The following is a 22,520-nucleotide window of genomic DNA, read 5'->3' on the forward strand; positions in this document are numbered from 1 at the left end:
GTGTGTGAGTTTTCGCAGCCGAACGTTCCTTCAGCGAAATCCTAGGCCCAAGGCGAAAAGCCTTTGGGGCAGTGGGGGAGAGACCTGGGAGCCCCACTGCCAGGGTCCTCCTCTCCCCCCAGCCGTGGCCCCCGAGGAACAGTTTATAAATCCCACTTCCCTGTCACGGCGCTAAGGACAGCACTCCGACGCGGCCGTGGGTGAAAGCCTCCGTGGTCTGGGTGTCTTCGTCCCTGCCCTCCAGGATGGACCCTCCATGGAACTCTACTAAGGGTGCGGTGTCAGCTGCCGGGTCCCTGGCGGAGGCTGCAGGGAGGGGAGGGGACAGGACCCGCCTGGGTGGGAAGAGGCCGGCAGGGACTGGCACAGCCCCAGTGTGTCCCCCTCGGGGCCCCCGCCTCATCGATCTGGTGGCACCGGCCTGGCGGTGACAACCCCAGGGGCAGGACCCTCGGGTGGGAGTGGCCCGGCCGGCCCCCTGCACGTGGCTTTCCTTGACCTCTGCGCCACATTCTTCAGTATGCTCATCATGTGCACCATCCTGACCAACTGTGTGTTCATGGCCCAGCACGACCCCCCGCCCTGGACCAAGTATGTTGAGTGAGTATCTTCAGGGCCTCTCTAGCCGGCCCCGCCCTCCCTTCCTTCCCAGCCCCTACGGGGGCCCCTGAGGTCACCCCGGTAGTCGCCCGAGGGACTTGCCCACCTGGAGGGTCCTTGGCCCAGCCCCTTCCTTCTCTGGCCCCTCCTGGTCCTGCCGACTTCTCCCCTTGAGCTGTGTCGTCAGGGGAGGAAGCCCTCCGGGTTAGCAAAGTGGGAGATTCCTCCCTGACCCGCCCTAACAAGGACTGAGCACACTGGGGAAGGCTCAGAAATAAAATCCTAATAATTTATCGAGCACTTAGTGTATGCCGGGCCCTGCCACAGAACGGTAAGCCTCATGTCCTTTGACCCTCGGGGCAACCCGATAGGATGGGTACGGCCACTGTCCCCCTTTGACAGGAGAGGAGGCTGGGAATGGGAGGCGCGCCTCGTCCGACGTGACGTGGCTAGGGGGTGTGGCAGCCGGGCAAGGCCCAGCACGGTCCCCATTTCCGCCCTGTCTGTACTGCCTCCTGTGACCGTTTGCAGTTTCAGAAAACCGCTTCTAGTCCTTTCTTCTCAAATGACAGTACCTTGCCCACAAGTTCTAAAGAGACCTAATAGGCCCTTGGGGCATTCGGTGCCGGTTTTCGGGGAACTGACAGAATGTTAGGGAAGCCTCTCTTACCAGAGTGGCTTGCCTTGTGGCTCTCTGTGTTCACACAGGACCCCCAGTGTCCTCGGTGCCTCTGGGATGAGGGAGGTCGCACCAGGGTGGGGCAGCTCCCATTCCAGTCCGTGGGCCACAGCCCTGGCATCCGGGCATTGGGATTCTTCAGCCCAGCCCACCCAGCCTCAGGTGCTACAGCCTCAGCCCCCTTTCCCAGCCCACCCTGGACCGTTGTATACACCCTCCTGCAGGAAGTTGAGGATGGGCTGTCTCTAGCCGCAGAGGAGCCGCAGCAAGGGGGAGGGAGTGACGTGATCTGAGTGTCCTCCCAGGGCCGACCCAGCGGCCACCATTTTCCCGGTGAGGTACATGACCCCCAGGTCTGGGGTGAGGAGAGGAGTCGAGGGTCTTCTTTGGCCAAGACAGCCAAGGGGCAAAATGGAAAGTTCAGGTGGGCACACGGCGGGCCCTCAGCAGCGCCAAAGGAGCACGTGGCTGTAGAATTGGCCCGATGTTTGGAACAAAGCTCCGGCTCACGGGGCGTGGCAGAGGCCCCGGTCCGAGGGCTCCGTAAGAGAGGGGCCATCCAGGGCCCGTGGCATGCCTGTGAGGAACCTGGCCGCCCTGGCCTGCGGGCTTCGGCCGCCCTGAGAAGCCCCGCCGGTCTCTCCTCCCAGGTACACCTTCACTGCCATTTACACCTTTGAGTCTCTGGTCAAGATTCTGGCTCGAGGGTTCTGCCTACACGCGTTCACCTTCCTTCGGGACCCATGGAACTGGCTAGACTTCAGTGTGATTGTCATGGCGTAAGTACCTTGCTCTCTGGGCCGCGCCGTGCCATGCCAGGCCGCAGAGAGGGTCGTGCGCACCCTCCCTGGCCCCCGACCGCCGGGCCCTCTCGGCCCCCTACTCCAGTCCGTGTAGAGCTTTGCATTTCTGTAGAGCAAGAGGAAGACAGGACGGACGCCCTGAGCTCATCCTGGCGGGCCGTGGCGGGCAGGCTTACGGGCGCCTCTGTGGCCCCGTGGCAGCCAGGGACATCATTAAGATTCAGGCTTAGCATCCTCTGCCCTTTCCACCAAGGGAAACCAGTGTCGCAGCCCCAAATCTCTGAGCCGCTGTGAACAACGACCTGGATTCCCCGGGGATTAAGAATGAATCAGCAGGAAAGAGAAGGAGCCTGGAGAAGTGACCGGGCATCCCCAGGAGCCCGTGCCAGGCACACCAGTGCCGTCTCCACTCAGAGACTCCCCATGTGGCACGTTCTAAGGCACCGGTCACTGACATGATCCAAGGGTTCCTCACACCGGCCAGAGAGGTATCGCCGATGGGGATTCCTTGTCCCCATTTGACAGATGAGAAAACAGATGCCAAGGACACACAAGGAGCCTTCCAGAGAGTGAATGTGAATATCCGCGGCCCTGCTGCCGTGCAGGCTGGGGCCTCGCTTCTCTGTCTAGAAAGAGACCCTTGCTGAGGCTGGGCTGACGCGTTCCACTCGGGGTGTGCTGGCGACGGATGCTGCGTTCTGGTGGGGGTGGCTGATCAGGGCGGGCCTCCTGGGCAGGAGTCGTGGCCCGGGCTCGGTCCTCAAGCCCTTTCTGAAAGCCTGATGTGCGCTCAAGACCCCGTGTGCCCAGGTCTGGGCACCACACCTTGGCAGGAAGCCGAGCCTCCGCTCCCCAACTTTTGGAAGCACAGTGTTGGCCCGGCTGGAATCAAAGGTTCAGTTCAGCGCCCACCTTCTCAGACTCTCAGATTCACCGCATCCGCCCGTTCGCGACAAGGTCCGCTTTGCCCCGGATGTGAGCAGTCCTGCTGTCAGCTCAGCCGTGCCATGGGGAAGGGAGGGGAGAGTGGGCAGCCGGACCCTGCTGATGGGGCACTTTCCAGCTAGCTGGAGAGTCTGGTGGTTAGAAAATGCATCAGGACCTGTTTCTAGGTGCATTGCTTGCAGACCGACTCCAGCTCACCAGCTTACAGGTAGGGGAACTGAGGCTCAGAGAGGTGCTGCCCCTCGCCCAAAGCCAGTGTAGACCTCGGCCTGGGCAGAGCTGAGTGAGCAAGGGAGAGCGTAGTGGGGGAGGAGGCAGGACAGCGGAGGACAGCCGTGTGGCTTTGCAGGCCATCCTGCGAGCCCCGGGGGGTGGGAGCCACGGGCAGTTGAGAGCAGGGAGTGACGTGAGCTAAGCTACATTTAAAAACATTTTTTTAATGTTTATTTTATTTTTGAGAGAGAGAGAGAGTGCAAGCAGGGCGAGCGAAGCAAGCTCCGGGCTCTGAGCTGTCAGCCCAGAGCCCCGATGTGGGGCTCGAACCCACAAACCGCAAGCTCATGACCTGAGCCAAAGTCAGATGCTTAACCGACTGAGCCACCCAAGGGCTCCCTGAACTACATTTTATAAGTTCACCCGGAAGCTGGGGAGCTGTTTCAGTAGCTGGGAGAGAGACAGCGGCTGGGACGAAGGTTTAAGTAGAGGAGCTGAGGAACATAGGTTCTGGATGTACTTCAAGGGCTGAAAGAAGACCCCAAGGTGGTTTCGGTTTGGGCAGCTGGGTGAACAGGGTTACCATTTGTTAAAATGGAGGGTGAAGGGAGGAGCTGGCTGAGGGAGGGAGGAAATCAAGGGTCCAGATCAGAATGCATTAAGTTTGAAAGCAGCCAGGGTGAGATATGGAGCAGGCAACTGGATATTCCGGTCTGGAGATCAGGAAAGAGGTCCAAGGTGGAGGTATATATTTAGAAGCCATCAGGGTGCAGATGATGCTTGCAGCCGGGAGACTAGATGAATCATCTAGAGTGAGCATGGCTGGGGAAGGGACAGCGCCTGGGGACCACACCAGGGGACGCTCCAGCATCTCGAGGTCAAGAAAGAAGGGGTAAGCAAAGGAGCCTGGAGGGCACTGCCAGAGGGGGTGGAGGAAAGCCTGGACAGAGGACTGTCCTGAAAAGCCAGCTGAGGAGCGTGACTCCACTTGAAAGAAGCCCCGAGAAGGCTGAGGAAGGTGAGATCCACGGCAGGACCGTTGCAGTCCACGACGTGACACCGCCGATGACCGTGACAGCATTGATGGCCTTGGCCAGAGGAGTGAGGGGCCAGAGGAGTGATTAAACAGGGCTCAAGAGAGAGTAGGGCACGTGTAGACATCCACCTTGTGGGGTTGGCTATAAACAGGACTGCACATAAGATGCTGGCTGGGCTTGGGGAGACCGGCAGAGGAACACGAGTAAAGAAGGGAGGTGTCTTTGTAAGGGGGTGCACATGATCCGGAGCGGGGGGAAGGGAAGCTTGGCGTTGGAGGGGGATGCGTCGCAGGAGCAAAGCCCTTGAGCTGGCCCGAGGGCTGGGAGTCCAGGGCCCAGGTGGAGTAGGGCACTGGCCTTAAGAGCCGGGAGGGCAGAGTTTCAGACGGATTGGTAGAGTCGGTGATGAGAGAAGAAGAACTTCTCTTCCGATTGCTTCTATTTTCTCCACGGTGAGAAGCGGGATCATCAGCTGAGAACCCAGAGTGGGGAAGAATGTCTGTGGTTTGAGGAGAGAGGGAGCCCTCTCCACGCAGAGCCGAGACGTTGCACTGACTTGGGAAGGGGGTGGGATTCCCATGCCAGGCCCAGGCCCCGGGGTGCCCTGTGGGAGGCGGGCAGTGATCCATGGGCCCCCTGAGGGCCTGGTGTCACAGGAAGGGGGCTTTGGCAGGACAGGACACGGCATCTGCGTGAGTCTTTCCGACCTTCCCATCCTGGAGCCCAAACAGGACTGTGTCACAGCAGCCCTGCTCCCAGACCCTGGGTCTCTTGTTTGACAGTGGGAGCCAGGCTTTGGCCTGTCTTCAGCCCATGTCTCTGGGAGATGTTCTGCACGACCTCGGGCCTTTAGCAAGCCCTGCTGCCTCGTCTCATGAGAGAATCTCGGTCTCGACCCCCGCCCCCCCCTCCCCAAGAACACTGCCTCTTCCGCTTGGCATCATAGAGCAGCTAGGTGTGCCTCACCGAGGCCTGCCTGCCTCCCCTCTGTACCGGGGCCAGCGGTGACAAAGCAGAAGGGAGCCTCAGAGGCCAGCAGGCTATTTCCAAGTTCCTGAGCATGTCACAGAAATGGCACTCACTTCCCCTGGGGCCGCATGGACCCACCGGAATGTCAGGTTTCTGCTCTGGGCTGGATTGGCCTGGTAGCTTTGAATGACGGCGGTTCTGCCTTATGAAAACAGGGACTGCCGTGGTGATGCAGCGGCATGCATCCTGCCGCAGCCAAAGGGGTTCGGGAACGTGGGGCTCCCAGGATAATCAGAGGAGCCTTGGGTGGCGGAAATGTTGGAGTCAATGAGACTCCCCATCCTCCGTGGTGCAGATGGGGAACTGGGGCTCCGAGGGAGCCTACCACTTGCCCCAAATTATGAAATGAATCAGCAGCAGTGCGGGAACTAAAACCAGGTCTCCTTACTGGAGAGGCACGGAGGTCTGATGTTTCCGGCCAGGTTTCCACCTGATCCCTCCCTCACTCAGTGTAGAGGCTGTGGGAGGGTCCGGGTTGCCGGGAAGCCTGCCAGGCGGCCCCCTCCCCCCCACCCGGCCCCGGGCCAGAGTTCTTCCCGGTGCCCCTCCCGGCTGGGCATTACCTGCCAGTTAGCACAGCCTCCTACCTCCTGGGGTTGTTATGGAAACCGAACCTGGAGGGGAAGGGAGGCAGGGCAGAGAGGAGAGGGTGGGATCTACCTCTGCCCAGCAGCAGCCCTGGGGGGGGGGGGGTCTGCATCAATAGGAGGGCTACACCGGAAGGTGGGGGTGGAGCGGGAGGGGGGCCAGGGGGGGCCCTTGCTCTCGGTTCCTCAGCTTCCAAAAGGGCATCCCCCTGCCCTCGGGCTGGTGTGCCAGCGGGAACCCTCACCCAGCACCCTCTGCTCTTTCAGGGCCCAGGATCACCACCCCAGCTGGCCGCCCCTGCCCGGCAACGTGGCCAGAGCACAAAGAATAGAGTGGCTTGGAGGAACGCTTTGCTAGCCTCACAGGGGCAGAGCTGTAGCCCCAACCCGGCCACTGATGAGCCTGGCCCTTTGCCAGACACAGGGTCTCTCACCACACACCTCGGGGCCCCAAGAGAGGCCTCGTTGGAGGTCTAGCCCCCCCCCCGCCATGGGACGCAGCCAGGCAGAAGGAGCCAGGGCACATAAAAGGGACAGCAGCCCCCCATGTCATAGACACGGCCAGAGACACGCAGAGCCCTCACCCAGCCCCACGTCTCACCTTCGAGACTTCCTTCTCAGGATTGCTCTCCCACACGTGTGCTGCCTTCACAGACACACGGCCACCAGCCCCACTCCCGTTCTCAGCCACTCGGCCGGCCTTAAGCCTGCCGGGAGGGAGCACACGCCTCGGGATCTTGGCTCCTCTGTGCTCAGTACCAGCTGCTGAGGAGGCAGACGATGAATGGAGGGCGAGCCTGAGGGTGTGGGGACAGCGGGACAGGCACAGACAGGCAAAATCCAAGCTTCGCACAGACAGGGCTTCCCTGGAGACGTGGGGGGACACGCGGGACCCGTAAGGGACGAGAGCGGAGACGCAGGGACGGTTGACTCTCTCCGATCTGCACGGCACTTTGCTCACTCCCTGTGACCAGAAGAGACAGCCTCGAAACCACTGTCCTGAGCAAGCAGAGCTTTTGGCCCCGGCCACGCTCACTTGTCCGGCAGCAGGAAATGGGGCCCAGAGCCACCGGCAGGCTGAACCCGTGGATTGCATGTGATGGCAACCTCAGCCGTGTTCTAAACCTGACAGGCTTGTGGCAGCACCACATCTGGATGGAGAGTCGAAGCCTGAGAGGAGAATGGGGGGCAGAGGTTTGGGGATCTGCGTCATCACGGAGAATGGAATAGCCGTTACAAGTAGAGAGGGAGCTTGGACCAAATGAATAGGTGTAGATGGGCCAGAACAAGGGAGGTGACGTCTACTCCGCATCGGATGTTGGGGCTGCCTCTGATTGCCGCACCAGAGAAAGATTTACAAGCTGAAGTAGCTCCAGGGGGCGGCACCGAAACCACACCACAGAAGGGATCTGGCGTAGCCAGAGGGAAAGCTCTGAGAATGTGTCTGCTGACTTCCCATCTCCGAAGGGATGTGGCGAGTTAAGGAGGGAGCAGGCATGGGAAGATGGGAGGGCCATATGAGCGAACATGGAGGAAGCTGGTGTGAACCGAGCGTCCGAGCTGGACCAGGCGGGACCCGGCTGGCTCCAGGACTGTGCCCTGACACAGCCGACCGAGTCCTTCCCTGCCGACATCCACAGCCCAGAAGCAGATTCAGAAGCTCTGAGCCAGTGGAGGGGCCCAGAGGTCCAGACTGGCGGACTGATTCCAGCTGCACTATCAGCCCACCCTTGACACTCACCTGGCCTCGCTGGCCTGACATCCTGGGTCTGATGGCACTCAGCCACCAGGTCAGACACACTTGGTTAAAAATCAGATATCCTGAGTCCCCCGTCCTTTGTTAAACATCAGACACCGTCGCTTAAATGTCAGATACCCTGGATGTGAACTCTTTGGTTAAATATCACAAGTCGCTTGCCAAGGTCCCGACGGCCCTGGTCGCACACCGTCCACGCAGCTCTTAGACACCCTGGTCACGTGGCCCATCCACGCGTGCCCTGACACTCTGCTTGGGCAGTCCCCTGCCCCCCAGAGACCGACTCCTTCCCTCTGTGCCTGTGAGGACCACGCACGGATGTCTGTCCAAGCTGTAGGTAGGATCGCCTCCGTCACCCAGCCCTGCCGAGTGTCCCTCGGGCCCAAGCAGACCTAGAAGGCTGCTCGCTCCTGAGGTCGCTCCTCCTGTGAAGACCCAGGGCCATCCTTGGGAGTCTCCGGAGGTCTTGGGGTGAGACTTGAGGGGGCCTCGGCCCTCAGAGATGCTGCTGTGCCTCCATGATGATCTCAGCCAGGACCCAAGGATCCCACGGCTCAAGGCAGCCAGGCACCAGCTGATCACAGATCCCAGAAGATGCGGAACAAAACCAGGACCAGAAACTGGGCTCCCCTGTCACCTGGCCTGACACCCTGGAAAATGGTTTCCCTATCCACCCTGCTGCGTCCTCAGCCTCAGACCCCGCCGTGTGGCTTCGTGTCGGCATCCCCAGTGGCATGGACAGTGAGGCAGGGTAGTCGCCTCCTGGGGCCGGTTACGGGACCGTCACCGAGAGAGCCGCCTCCTGTGTGGGGCTTCCCGTGTGGACATCCTTAAGTCACCTCACCGAGGTCCTGGCGTCAGGAGGGTTGAAATGAGGAGGAAAGCTTGAGGGAGCCCTGGGCCATCCGGAGCCCTCCCTGTGGGAGGGGGAGAAGGGAGCGGGCTGGTGGGGGAGGGCCGGCTGAGGTGCTGCTTTGTAATTCCCAATAACTGTGGTTTGATTCTGCAGGTATGTATCAGAAAATATAAAACTAGGCAATTTGTCGGCTCTTCGAACTTTCAGAGTCCTGAGAGCTCTAAAAACTATTTCAGTTATCCCAGGTAAGATGCCCAGGTTTGCCTCTCAGATCTCAGCTACAAGTGACTCTCTCTCTGTCTCCCCTCCCTCCCTCCCAACCGTGTGTCTCCTATTGGCCTGTTGTCACTGTCTTGTGTGTGACTTTCCCTTGTTACAGATACACAACTGAATTTGTGGACCTGGGCAATGTCTCGGCTTTACGTACCTTCCGAGTCCTCCGGGCCCTGAAAACTATATCAGTCATTTCAGGTGAAAATCAGGTTAAACGCCAAGGCTGGAGGGACACACTCAGGCCTTCCCAGCCACCCGGGGGCCAAGGCAACCGTTGGGAAGGCCCCTCCGAATGTGCCTGTCACCAGAATACCTTTCCCAGAGCTTGGGTGGGGGGGCTGTCGGCGGCGGATACGGCTGTGCCCTCAAAGCCTCACAAAGCGTCTTCGGGGCTACCCACCCCGGCAAAGCCCACCTTCACGGATGCCAGGGGGGCACACGGCACCCCTGGCAGGTCCTGCATTGAACCCAAATTCTTCCCGAGATAGTGATGTCCTTCCCAAAGTGAACTCAGTGCTTTGAATAGCTAAACGCTTGTATACGAATTGCTTCCACCTGAAGCATCGTCCTCCAATAAGGAAACAAAAAAACTGGACTTGAGAGAAACCGCACACACACACACACACACACACACACACACACACAGAGCCAAAAAGGAAAACTCAGGGCTGAGTGCCCGGTCCGACATTGTGCCCCCTCTGGTGACATAGCAGCCACCGCCGCTGCAGCCTCCTTTTGTGAGACAGCGTGTACTCTGTGGACAGGTGTCATCGGGCCTTGGCGTCTAACAGCCCTCACTGCATGGTGCGGTAGAGGTTTAGCAAACCGTGCATGGTAGCCTCAGGAAGAAATTCTCCTCGACAGATGTTGGCAATTGTACCCGGGAAATCTAAGCCCGGATGGCCTCTCTAGAAAGCCAGGCCACCCCATCCATCCAGGAAGGCTCTCAAGAGGCTTATGATGATTTCACAGCCCAGAGGGCAGTGCCCAGAGGTTCCTTCCAGGGCCTTTTCTGGATGCAGCCACAATCAGAACTGGAGAAGGCACTTGGTTTAAGAAGGCAGCTAGAGACAGGTTGGATGCCGCTGATCTGGGGAGGTATCAGAGCCGAGGGTAGAAGTAAGTGAACCGGATGGTCGCATCCATTGCTGATCTGGAAAGCCGTACGTCCTGGGCCCTTGATCTGGGCCCATGGAGCCGTAGCGGCCCCCAGGGAGGCAGGGGCCCTGCTCTGAGCAACCTGGAGGAGTTCAGACTCTCCTTTGGTGGGGCTAATTACCTTATAGGAGGACCCCCCACTTATGCTGGGTTCAAACTGAGCCTCTGAGTGCTCCTCCTGGCCTCTGAACCCCATGGGATGTGCACAGGGCCTCTTGTTGCCATGCTCCCCGCAAGTGGCCCAGACTCCTGCTAAGAGCCAGTAGCAGGTGGGGCGGTCTGTGCTCCGTGCACGGAGCCACCTCCATTGGGACAGGCATTGTCATTGGCCTCGGCGCCCACATTCATGCTCAGAAGCCTCAGGGCCTGTCCTCCGGGGTCCCAGGGACAACCTCGCATCACATACCCACAAGATTCGAGAAGCACACTGACCACGGCAGTTGAGAAAAGGCAAGTTCCAGTCTGTTTTATAAGAAAGGCTAGCAGAGGAAAATAGTTCTCAGTCCTGGGGAAAAGGAGGAAGCCTGCCAACCTCAACCCAGCCCCACCAGGACCTCTTCGAGGCATCCAGCAATCCAGTGAGACAGCAGGCAACAGACTCTGAATGTGGCCATTAGAAAAATGCTGTGGTCAGCATGATGGAAGTCTCCCTGGAGGAGGTCCCCTGAGCCGAGGCTTAAAGAGCCTTGGCCCTCTCCAGACCTCGGTCTCCTCTCCCACAAAATGGGAATGAAATCAGAACGGTTGGGGCTCTTTGCCCAGCCTGTTAGAACCTCGGTGGCAGGAGAGTTTCCCAGTTGATCCCCGGGACTCTTCCCTTCCTGGGTCTTTTCAGAAAGAAGTCCTTTGCTTCATTGGACTCATTCTTGCTGCAAGTGAACTCTGTCATCAATGACAACTATTTAAAGGACTGGATCCTGTGCCTCACCAACTGATTGTCCGCACGGACACCATGTCCACAGACCAGGAGGTGCTTTGCTGGGCCTTGAACTGGATGCTCTGGACCAAAGATATTTTAGCCTAACAGCTGAGGTAGGGTCCAGTCTGGGTGTGCAGGTTGCTGCCCATTACCTCTTGCTCTGTGCGCCCCGCCACCTACAGGACGGGCAGGGTCCCCGGGCCCGGTGAGCAGGACCAGAGCGCGCTCACTGAGGTGTCCCAGAACCTCTGCTGGAGGTGAGGGGTGCTGGGCGACAGCACGGGAACCCACCCCCACCACTCCAGGCCCGGACCCCCGCAAGGTCCGCGCCTGCCCGGGGCGGTTGCCAACATCTGCCAGGACGATTTCCACAGAGCACGCTGAGAGCCTCTGAGCTGTGGGCAGGTGGCAGCTCCAGTGGCACGGTGGGAGGGCTTCCTCTCCCCCTCTCCCGTTTGCCCCTCGCTGCCTCCCTGTCTCGAGGTCATGGGCACAGCAGCTGTGGGCACGGCCACCACGGGTGCTCCTAACATATTAACCGGCTGGACGACGGACGGATGGAGCTTAATCTGAGATCTGGCCGCTTTGATGCGGGGTGGGGAGTGGGGGTGGGAGGCAGGGCCCTGCTGCTGGCAGAGAAGCCCCCTCACTCCCGATGCTCGGCTCGAACTTGTCATAGGACAGTAGCTCAGTGTCAGACCAAAGGCGTCTACACGTGCTGTTCTGTCACCTCGCTGTGTGGTGCTGGCTTCTGCAGGGAGCTGGGCCGTGCAACTAACGTGTCACGGCCTCTTGGCTTTGGGGGAACGGGATGCATGGGGTTGGGTCCCAGAGGGACAGGGCAGAGGAGGAAAATGCAAATTAGGTCAGCCCCTTTCTTGTCCGTGAACCTTTCCCATGGCCAGGACAGACCCCTTAGGACATCACCCACCATGACCTTGCCACACCTCTTGACAGCCCCCCATCCACCATGCACACACCGCATTCCTCTGCCAGGAATGGCTTGTGTCTCTCTATCTCCGGGATCAAGGCTGATGCCTTTCCATCGCCCTGGAATGGGCCTGGACCTCCCACGGGTTACCTTTAAGCGTCCTTCCCAAGGGTCACATTTAAAGGACAAGGCCTCGCATACCTTGGGACCGGCCAGACGGGGACAGGCTTTGGGCGTTTTCTTCCTCAAGAAACCAGCATTTCCCACACCTGTTTCATATATGTGGCTAGTGAAAAGCGAAAAGAACGGGGGCCCTCTGAAAATACAAGGCCAGACTGGACTTCTGCCCTGGGGGAATCAGGGCAGAATCTCAGTCGTGGAGGAAATGGGGGTTTGGGTCTGGAAAGCCCGAAAGAGGCTTCCCTCGCCTGCCCCCACCTCAGGATTGCCCATCTGGCCCAGCACCCCCTCAGGCCTGGCCCCCACCCGACGGAGCGGGGAGCACGGTGCCCGTGGGTGACCCCCCCCCCCCGCCGCTCGTTCTTGCCTCCCCAGGTCTGAAGACCATCGTGGGGGCCCTGATCCAGTCCGTGAAGAAGCTGGCCGATGTGATGGTCCTCACGGTCTTCTGCCTCAGTGTCTTCGCCCTCGTCGGCCTGCAGCTCTTCATGGGCAACCTGAGGCACAAGTGTGTCCGCAACTTCACGGCGCTCAACGACACCAACGGTTCCGTGGAGGCCGACGGCCTGGTCTGGAAGTCGCTGGACCTCTACCTCAACGACCCAGGTGCAGGCTTGGTCTGTGGCCCGGGGAAGGGCTTTGCGAGGCCTCACGGGCCTCGCCAGGGGGCAGACCTCCCCCGGGGCCATTCAGGCCCTGCCTGATCCCCCGGAGACCCAGAGGTGTGCTCAGGATCCCAGCCCCTGCCCTTCGGACCTCCGGGAGAGGACGGAAGGGGAGCAGACTTTGGGCCTGCCCTTGCGAGTTCTCGGGCTCGATGGCAAGACGCTGGAGGAACAGGACGGAGGGAGTGAGCTGGAGAGGCAGACAAGGGATGGCAGCTGCCACGGCTGGAGGTGGGACTGACCCTAGAGAATCGAGAATGGGGAGAAGACCGGCCCGCCTGCCGAGGGGAGGGGTACTGAGCCGGGGTAGCGTGCGAGGCTTCCGAGGGGAGGCCCCGCCTGCCCGACATGGGATGTTTCAGCTGACAACGGTGTTCCGTGCCAGGATGTTGATTCCATACGCGTGCCCCCCAGAACCCCGAGAGGGGGTGGGAACAAACTCAGTGATTGCACAGTTTCGTGCACGCCCCTCCCGTCGTTCCACTGATACGCGGTTTTCTGTTCTCCAGGCTGATGACTAGCACCTCTCTTACTCGGTGCCGTCAGCCTGGATCAAGGGTAGACACTGGTGCGAGGCCAGGTCCCAGGCCTCAAGGACCCCAAGGGGCATTCTGAAGTCAGGGCCTCTTCTGTACCCCAGACATCCACTCTGGAAAAAAGGAACAGACAAAAACGCAGTGACTCTTCTCAAACTTCCATGTGTCCCAGTCACCTGGAGGGCTCCGGAAAACACTCGCCGCTGGGCCCCAGCCCCGGAGTTCCTGAGTCAGTAGACGGGGGGCGGCACTCCGGGAAGTCACGTTGCTAACCAGGCCCCGACTGGTGCTCGATGCCGCGGGTCCGGGGACCACACTTGGAGAACTTCTGCAGAAAACTAAGGCGGGTGGTGGCGGGTGACGGGGACTGACAGACGGCCACAGAGAGGAGGGGACAGGACTGGTGGCACGTACGTCACCCGGTCCAGCCCAGCCCTGTCTGAGCAGACCGAGGCATGCCACGGTGAACGTAACAGGTATCACTTGCACCACCTGTGCACAGAGAAGTGGGCCCGGGCAGGGGTGCCTGGGTGGCTTGGTCAGTTGAGTGTCTGACTCTTGATCTCTGCTCAGGTCTTGATCTCGGGTTCGTGAGTTCAGGCCCCGAGTCAGGCTCTGCACTGGGTGTGGATCCTATTTGAAAAAAAAAAGTGGGCCCAGACAGAGCTGGGCAGTAGCCTTCCAAGAGCGTGCAGTGACTCAGCAACTCTGGTTCAGGGCCTCTTTTGGCCCCAGTTGTCCCCCTGAGTGGCTCAGGGCAGGGTACGGAAGCAGCTCCCTGCGGGGACTTCCTGGGTCTTCTGGGACTGTGGGGACCACTGGCAGCTGAATGTCTGAGGAGGAGAAGAAGCATTCCAGGGAAGCAGCTGGAATTGCCTCAGGCCTAGCCAGGCGGGGGGGTGGGGGGGTCAAGGGCAGGGGCAGAGGAGAGACCACCAACGGTGTCTCTACCTCCCCAGAGCGCTGGGTGCCAAGCGAGAACCCTGCGAGTCTGGGCCACGCGTGCCCTTCACCGTCGGATGTTTCTCTTTCAGAAAATTACTTGCTCAAGAACGGCACCTCCGACGTGTTACTGTGTGGGAACAGCTCTGATGCCGGGTATGTGGCACCCCTCCCCCGGAGCCACCTCACCCAGAAGGGGTGAGGTGAGGTGAGGGAGGCGGGGGCAGGGGGAGGTGTCCCCCGGTACTTTCTCAACTGACTGTGCTTTGAGTGTATGCCCTTGACCCCAGGCCTTCCCCTACCTCTGTTCCCTGCCGGAGCCCTGGTATCTTCTCCACCCCACCCCCACCACAGGGAAGACAGCTATCAGGGGATTAAAAAAAAAAAAAAAGCAGGGGGCTCAGATCTGCAGGGAGGGCGAACAGAGCCTACAGTGCCTCCCACCAGCCCGACCCTGGTTCCATTCCTTTCCAGAAGCCCCCCGCCCCCCAGGGCCGCTCTCTTCCCCTCCAGTCTTTTACTCCCTCCCTGCCCATCTGTCCTCTGGGTCAGGAGTGAGTATGGCTACCCCTCAACGGCCTAGACTCTCCACCAGGACAAGCAGAGCCTACACCTGCAGGCTGAGTGTGGTGCCCAGAGATGCCCGGTGACCACGTGCAGCTCCCAGGGCCCTGGGCATACGGGGTCTGGGTCAGCGTGACTGTGCCACAGTTGTGAGGAGAAGGGGACACACAGGCTTACCTGGCGAGGGAGGGGCTCTGTGGGGCTGCTCAGTACAAAGTTCCAGCCCTTCCTGTCCCTAAAGAGATCGTCTGGAAGGTCTTAGGACGTTAGCAAAAGGCACGGAGGCCCCTTGCAGCAGCCTCCCACTCGCCGAGTCCCCCTTCCCCCCACCTCTACGTCTCACACTCGTGAATCCAGCCCAGCAGTCCCTCTGAGCAGAGAGGCTGTCCCATCGAGCCCTGCGAATCATCAACGTGCCTCACTCTGTCTGCGTGTGCAGTCATGCACATGGGCATCTTCTCCGGACGTGGCCAGGCTCCCGCCCGTCCGCCCCAGAACCATCCCTCAGCCCCGTGGCCTGGCATTCGCCCTGGGCTCCATGCTGCTCAGCCAAGCCTCCCTGCCCTCCCCCCACCGCATGCCTGCTCTGTGCCCATCTCCCTGTGGGGTAAGCAGCCAGAGGAAGAGACTTGTGAGCCAGCCCTTGGCACTTCCTCTGTGAGAGGAGAGGAAACTCAGATAGCAGCGGGGATGGTGTATTGTGTGGGCAGAAGGGAGCTGGATTTAGGCCCAGCTGAATACAGATGGGTAGGGAGAAGGGGAAGACGGTGTCCCAGGCTCGAGGCACAGCACGAAAAGTCCCGGTGTCAGGCCCGGCAGTGCGGTACCAAGTTCGTGAAACTCGGCCTCGTGAAGCAGTGGGGCCTCTGCTGGGCTGCCCAGGGAGAGGAGTCAGGCCCAGGGAGCATCTCAGGGGGAGGGGGCCCCTTACAGCATGGGACAGAGTCTGTGTGTCTGACTGCAGGACGTGCCCAGAGGGTTACCGCTGCCTGAAGGCGGGAGAGAACCCTGACCACGGCTACACGAGCTTCGACTCCTTCGCCTGGGCCTTCCTCGCGCTCTTCCGCCTGATGACGCAGGACTGCTGGGAACGCCTCTACCAGCAGGTACGTGGGTGCGCGGACAGCGGGGGGACACCGGGAACAGGCCAGGGGCCCACTTACGAGTGATCAGTTAGAAGTGACCCCGGCAGCTTCTCCACTGGCAAGACTTGAGGAGGCTCAAGGAACGGGGGACAGGGACGCTTGCATCTGAGGGAGGGGGACACAGTAAGCCAAGGAACTTTCTTTTTGCTGGTGACCAGGTACCCATTCCTTCATATGGGATACTCTGTGCTCTGTGAGGGGGACCCTTCTCCACCCTGTGTGATGGAATAGTCCCGTCTGTGGATGCAACATTTCCTCCGTTGACTGGAACATTCTGCCTCCCTGTACGGGTGGGACACTATCCCCTGTGCGTGGGTCGTTCTTCTCTGTGGGTTAGAACACTTGCCTCTCCGGTAGAATATGCTCCATTCCCTCCCCAGGCTGTGGCCTTTTGAACCCCTGGCACAGCCAGACCGGACACCTTGAAATTCCGCGATCATGACCCAGAAGGGGCCCCAGTGAAGATAACCTCTCTCCCCTTACTCCCTCAGACCCTGAGGTCTGCAGGGAAGATCTACATGATCTTCTTCATGCTGGTCATCTTCCTGGGCTCCTTCTACCTGGTGAACCTGATCCTGGCTGTGGTTGCCATGGCCTACGAGGAGCAAAACCAAGCCACCATCGCCGAGACCGAGGAGAAGGAAAAGCGTTTCCAGGAAGCCATGGAGATGCTCAAGAAGGAGCATGAGGTGGGTGAGCAGTGCCGCCAGGAAGCCTCCAGACCAACCCCTCGCCTGACCGTGGGTGCCTGTGGGCATGACATCTGCTGGGTAAAGCTGAAACCTGTTAAGTGTGGCCTCTGCGGGATAAAAGGCAGGTCCTGCTTGGGGAAGCTAGTGCCTGTAAACCCGGTGCCTGCTGGGCAAAGCCGATGACCACGGGCATGGCGCCTGCTGAATAAAGCTGGGGCCTATAAGCGCAGTGCACGCTGGGTGAAGCTGCTGTCTGTGAGTGTGATGCATGCTGGGTAAAACGTGCCTGTGGGCATGGCTCCTGCTGAATAAAGCTGGTGCCTGTAAGCGTGGTGACTGCTGGGTGAATCTGGTGTGTTTAAGCTTGGCATCTGCTGGATAAAGAGCAGTTCCTGCTGGGTAAAGCTGGTGTCTGCTGATAAAGGTATTTTATGTGAATGTGGTGGCTGGTAGGTAAAGCTTTGGTATCTAGGTAAAGACGGTGCCTGCTCATGAGGTGCCTGAGAGGTAAAAGGAGTGCCCCCCGGGTAAAGGTGGGCCCTGGGAGTGTGGTTCGTGCTGAGAGAAGCGCTCCCTATGACCGTGGTGTCTTCTGAGTGAAAGTGGTGCCTGCTGGGTAAAAAATGGCGCCTGTTGGGTAAAAATGGTGCCTGCTGGGTAAAAAATGGTGCCTGTTGGGTAAAAATGGTGCCTGTTGGGTCAAAGTGGTGCCTGCTGGGTGAAAATGGTGCCTGTTGGGTCAAAGTGGTGCCTGCTGGGTAAAAAATGGTGCCTGTCGGGTAAAAATGATGCCTGCTGGGTAAAGGAGCCTATGCATGCCGGATAAAAGAGAACCACGTGTCCAAGGACTGAGTTTATCCTAGTTAAGGGATGCCTCTGGTAGCTTAGTGAGGAAGGTCCAAGGTTGGAGGCCTGAGCCAGCTCAGAAAATAAGCCCTGGCGGTGCTGCCATGGTTACTCATAGTTCCACACACAGGTCCTGGAGGCTGATTACAGAGCATGCCTGTTAGAAGCCATGTGGACATCCACTTTCTTCTCCCTGCCCCATGCCACCTCCCCCCAGCCCCTGTTTTAGCCAGCTGAACCTTCTAGAAGATCTCCTGCCCTCTAGTTCTGTCACTTCCTCTGCTCATCAACATCCTCCCCCCGGCTGTCCCTCACACTCCCCTCTTCCGAGAGCTGCCCACATCAGCCACTTCTTTCCTCTTCCCGGGACTTTGATTTCTCTGAAAACAGCCTGGGTCTGTTTGGGCTCATCTCTCCGTGACGCCCTTGTCTGGGGTGAGCGTTCAAGCCCACTTCCTGATGGGGAAACAGATACTGAGAGTTGCCTGGCCTGCCTTACTTAGCCTGAGGCTGCACAAAATCTCAATAACCCAAACATCCCCCTTCCACCTTTTCCAGGCCCTCGCCATCAGGGGTGTGGATACCGTGTCCCGCAGCTCCTTGGAGATGTCCCCTTTGGCCCCAGTAACCCATGAAAGAAGACGCAAGAGGAGCAAACGAATGTCTTCAGGGACAGAGGAGTGTGGAGATGACAGGTTCCCCAAATCCGACTCGGAGGACGGTCCTAGAGCAATGGTAATCCCCAGTGGGGGCTCCAGCCCTTTCCGGGTGGGTCTGGCATCCAAAGCCCATCATGTTGGGCCCCTGGTGCAGTCACAGCCCCTCACAGCTGCTCCCCGAGGAGAGTATCCTCGAGCCCCCTCCCAGCCCTTCCTGTTTCCCATGCCCATTCTTGGAGTGGAGGGCATCTGGGCAGAGAGCCGAGCTAGATTTGGGTGTCATGGTGTCCTCAACCTCAGCTAAGTCCCCAGCGTTGGGGCTAGGGTTGAGACTAGGGCTGAGACAACACCCTGTGGTGTGGACCGGAGGCGCCCGAGGACATGCCCATGTGAGTCAGGTGCCTGGCCGACCGCCCCAGGTCCTGCTCGGGCCGGGCCTCTTTGCACCACGAGGAGCTTTGCTGCCTCCTTCTCCCCGGGCCCAGCCAGAGCCCCATCTTCAGCCCCAGCTAAGCTTGAATGTCGAAGGCCCCGTGGCACCAGCTTTAGGTGAGCAGAGATCCCAGGTAGCGCAGGATTGCGCTCTGAACGCACCCTGCCGCAGCCCACCCAGTTCCCGTGTGGCCAGCGAAAGCCCCGGATGCTCTGAGAAGCTCTCTCGGTCTCAGAGAACACGGCAAGGGATAGGCTGCGAGCACATGAAGAGCGGGCTTCTCCCTGTGCCCCCAGAACCGTCTGAGCAGCGCCCATGGCCTCAGCAGGACCTCCGTGAAGCCACGCTCCAGCCGTGGGAGCATTTTCACCTTTCGCAGGCGAGACCTGGGCTCGGAGACAGATTTTGCAGATGATGAAAACAGCACAGCGGGGGACAGCGAGAGCCACCGCACGTCACTGCTCGTGCCGTGGCCTCTGCGCCGGCCTAGTGCCCAGGGACAGCCCAGTCCCGGGACTTCGGCTCTCGGCCACGCCCTCAACGGTAAAAGGAACAGCACCGTGGACTGCAACGGAGTGGTCTCCTTGCTGGGGACAGGCGACCCTGAGGCCACCTCCCCGGGGAGCTGCCTGCTCCGCCCTGTGATGCTGGATCGCCCCCCAGACACGGTGAGCCAGCCCCGTGATGCAGCCCCAGGGCAGATCTGCTCTCCCAAACTGGCCACCAGTGCCAGGTCCAAAACACTCACCTAGTATATACCGAGCACCTGTTGTATACTGGGCTCTGGGGGTGAATAAACCTAGCAAAAAAAAAAAAAAAAAAAAATCTCTGCCCTCACAGATTTTCCATGATAATGGGGCAGACAGGCAAAAATCAACGAAAGAAGAAAAATAAGTATATATGTATACGTGGTATATAACGTTGATAGACGGGGGTAATAGTTAAATATGTAGCAACTGGTAAAGCTCGGGCACCGAGATGCCATGGTGACACAGGACTCGTGTCCTGGAGGCCCCGTGTGTGCCAGCTCTCAGCCCGTGTTGTTGCTGGATCCTGCTTAATGCAGGGGGTTCTGGGAAAGGGGCCAGAGTGGCAAGGGGTTACTTACAGGGCTCTGGGCAACAGTAATTGACCAAGCCTGAAATATTTCAGTAACTTACAGACTGGTCAACATTAGCCCAACTAAGAAGTGCTGTTGTAGGAGGGCAAATAAGTGTGGAAGAGCGGGAGCCCTCACTCATGAAGAGGCATTTAAACAAAGACCTAAAGGAGGCAAGAGTGGGAGCCGGAGGCCGCTTTCTGAAACTCTCGGGGGGGGTGATATAGCACCCAGATTCTGGACACAAACTGGGTTTCAATCCCAGCTCATAGCTTACGAGCTGAATGGCAGTGGGCAAGTTACTTTCTTTCTCTGTATGTCTGTCATCTGTAAAACGAATTTAAAACACCCATCTCGTCTTGTCGTGGGGACGAATGGGCTCACGTGGCTATGGATATCAGGACATCATGAGCCTGCTGATGCTGTGATAATGTCATAATAATATACCATCATTATAGCATCTGAGGGAAGCATGCTCCAGGCCTAGAGAACAGCCAGTGCAAAGGCCCTGAGGCAGAAGCATGCCCACCCTTTTGAAGGAAATGCCATGAGGTCAGAATAGCTGGAACCCAGGGAGCAAAGAGGAAAGGAGTTGAAGTTACCATCAAAAAGGTAGTGGAGGGACCTGCCAAAGTGTGAAAGGCCAGCCAGAGCTCTTATCACTCGGTCATCTGAGCCCGTGACCGACCGATGACTGCCCAGTCAGCCCTGGAGTGTCCTTGCTGACCCTTGCCCCCCAACACAGTGCCCAGGGCAGCCCACCCAGGAAAAGGGCAAATGTGTGGCTTATACGCCAGGGCCTGCAGGAGACGGGGGAGGGGAGACTTTCTAAGGAAGCTAGGACAAGACCGGAGCCTTGATCAGGAAGGTGGAGGTGGGGCTGAAGAGAGAGGCCTCACGGCCAAATGGCCAGTTTTGCTCCAGCTCAGACATTGGCTCTGGCTGCGGGACTTGATGTAGGTTAACGAATCTCTCTGTGCCTCAGTTTCCTCATCGCTTAAGTGGAAATAAAATAATATCCACGTCAGCAGGTTGTGGTGAGGACGAAAAGGGTTAAAACCTGTCTGGTGCTTAGACCTGTACTTGCCTCAGGTTCGAGTAATTATTATCTGTTGCCATTACTATCCAGGAGGAAGGAGTAAGGATTCCCGGGGTGCGTTGCAGTATGCCAGAGGCCCTCACACTCCTCTGGAGCAGGGGGTCAAGGACAGGGTCCTGGGAGTGCCCTGGGGGCAGATCACAGCGTCTGGGAGGGCCTGGGAAGGCCCTAGCCATCACCTGGAAGGCGGGATGTCTGGCCTCCCAGGAACACCCCATCCTGGTGGTCTAGGCCTCCCCTCCAGGTCCAGCCCTGGAGCCTCAGCCTTGTGGAATCAGATTCAGCAGCCCAGAACACTAATAGAATTTCCTAATCTCATTAGGGAGAAAATCATCTCATTGTGCTGCACACGTCAGGAGGAATCCAAGTTCAAACACTTCATTACTGGGAACTCTGACTTCACCCTTTCTCACTTCTGTGGGGCCCATTTGTAACCTCAAAGGGATTAGCAGGCCAAGGGGCTTATTTGCAAAGTTAAAGGAATTAGCAGACCAGGATGGAGACATTGTAAAGTTAAAGAGATTCGCAGGCATAGGCCCCTGGGAATGCCTTCGCAGCTTCCGCGGCATCTGATTGAGACACGTCTGCTCACTTCTAGTCTGAAAACAGGGTACAGTGTGGGGCACATAGTGGGTGCTCAGCCAACACAGGAGAGGGGAGGAAGGGCCAGCCCAACAGACAGCTCATGTTTAATTTATCCCGATTGAGGGGGTGGAGGGTGAAAATGTATTCTGTCAGCTGTCTATATGAGAGTGCCTGTCCCAGAAGGCCAGATGGGGGTGGGGAACGGCCATTCTTCTTCCTCCACAGGTTAGACTGCATCCTCCTATCCCCTGGTCATCTGGCAAGTTATGGGCAGAGCTAGAACTAAACCCAAGCCCCTGATTCCCAAGTAATTATTCACCCAACCAACATTTATCCAGTGCCAGCCTTGCTGCGTTGAGTTGCAGGCTCCAGGAATATAGCAGTGAACAGACAAGAGCTCTGAGCTCTGAGTTTACACTGTGGTCAGGAAGACAGATGGCAAACTGGTCAATATTTCCAGATAGCGGTAAGGGTCATGGGATAGAACGTTGCTAGGGGGAGGGTTGGGGATGGCTCTTAGAATACTCAGGAAGTCCTTCCTGAAGAGGTGACATTCAAACTGGCAGGCAAATGATTTGGGGAGCAAGCCACAAAGATACGGAAGAGAAGTGTTGTAGGCAGAGGAAGCAGCACGTCCCCAAGAAGGGTAGGCTTGCCGTGTTCGAGGCATGAGAGGGCCAGGCAGGGTCAGGTGTGGTGGAAACAGCAAGAAGGGATTTGGGCTGTGCAGCACCTGTAGGCAATAGAGTGTGGGTTTACTCTAAGATGGGAAGCGTGGGGTGAGAGGAGGAGAGAACTGTCATGACTTGATTCACTTTTTTTTTTTTAATTTTTTTTTTTAACGTTTTTTATTTATTTTTGAGACAGAGAGAGACAGAGCATGAACAGGGGAGGGTCAGCGAGAGGGAGACACAGAATCTGAAACAGGCTCCAGGCTCTGAGCTGTCAGCACAGAGCCCAACGCGGGGCTCGAACTCACGGACCGCGAGATCATGACCTGAGCCGAAGTCGGCCGCCCAACCGACTGAGCCACCCAGGCGCCCCTTGATTCACTTTTTAAGGGAATCCCTTTCTGCTGGGTAGAGAATAGAGGGAAGAGATGATAGATTGCACCAGGGTGGTGTATCGGTCAGCTATTGCCACAATAATGCTGTGTAACAAAGTACCCCGAAAGTCAGTGGCTAACAGTAAGCCTTTATTCTCACGCTCCCTTATCTGCAGGTTGACCATGGTTTGACAGATCTGGGTGGGGCTTGGCTGAGCAGCTCTGCTTTGGTCTGCACACTGTG

At 58.5% G+C, this 22,520-nt stretch overlaps 1 protein-coding gene across 13 annotated transcripts in view; it reads left to right on the top strand.

Annotated features, from left to right (window-relative positions):
* SCN5A (sodium voltage-gated channel alpha subunit 5) overlaps nt 1–22,520 on the top strand; it is a 94,192-nt gene that overhangs the window by 24,721 nt on the left and 46,951 nt on the right. For 8 of the 13 annotated variants that reach the window (XM_053903988.1, XM_053903986.1, XM_053903982.1 and 5 more), the window contains exons 4-12: nt 510–600; nt 1,930–2,058; nt 8,885–8,976; nt 12,342–12,572; nt 14,202–14,265; nt 15,638–15,779; nt 16,310–16,507; nt 17,915–18,091; nt 18,745–19,116. In XM_053903988.1, coding sequence (XP_053759963.1) covers nt 510–600; nt 1,930–2,058; nt 8,885–8,976; nt 12,342–12,572; nt 14,202–14,265; nt 15,638–15,779; nt 16,310–16,507; nt 17,915–18,091; nt 18,745–19,116 — 1,496 coding nt within the window. Of the gene's footprint in view, nt 1–499; nt 601–1,929; nt 2,059–8,658; nt 8,751–8,884; nt 8,977–12,341; nt 12,573–14,201; nt 14,266–15,637; nt 15,780–16,309; nt 16,508–17,914; nt 18,092–18,744; nt 19,117–22,520 lie in introns of all 13 variants that reach the window. The other 5 variants (XM_053903991.1, XM_053903978.1, XM_053903981.1 and 2 more) reach the window with 2 other exon arrangements.

Source organism: Panthera pardus, unplaced genomic scaffold (assembly GCF_024362965.1).
Source record: "Panthera pardus isolate Hobbes unplaced genomic scaffold, ASM2436296v1 HiC_scaffold_16, whole genome shotgun sequence".
NCBI classification, from domain to species: domain Eukaryota; kingdom Metazoa; phylum Chordata; class Mammalia; order Carnivora; family Felidae; genus Panthera; species Panthera pardus.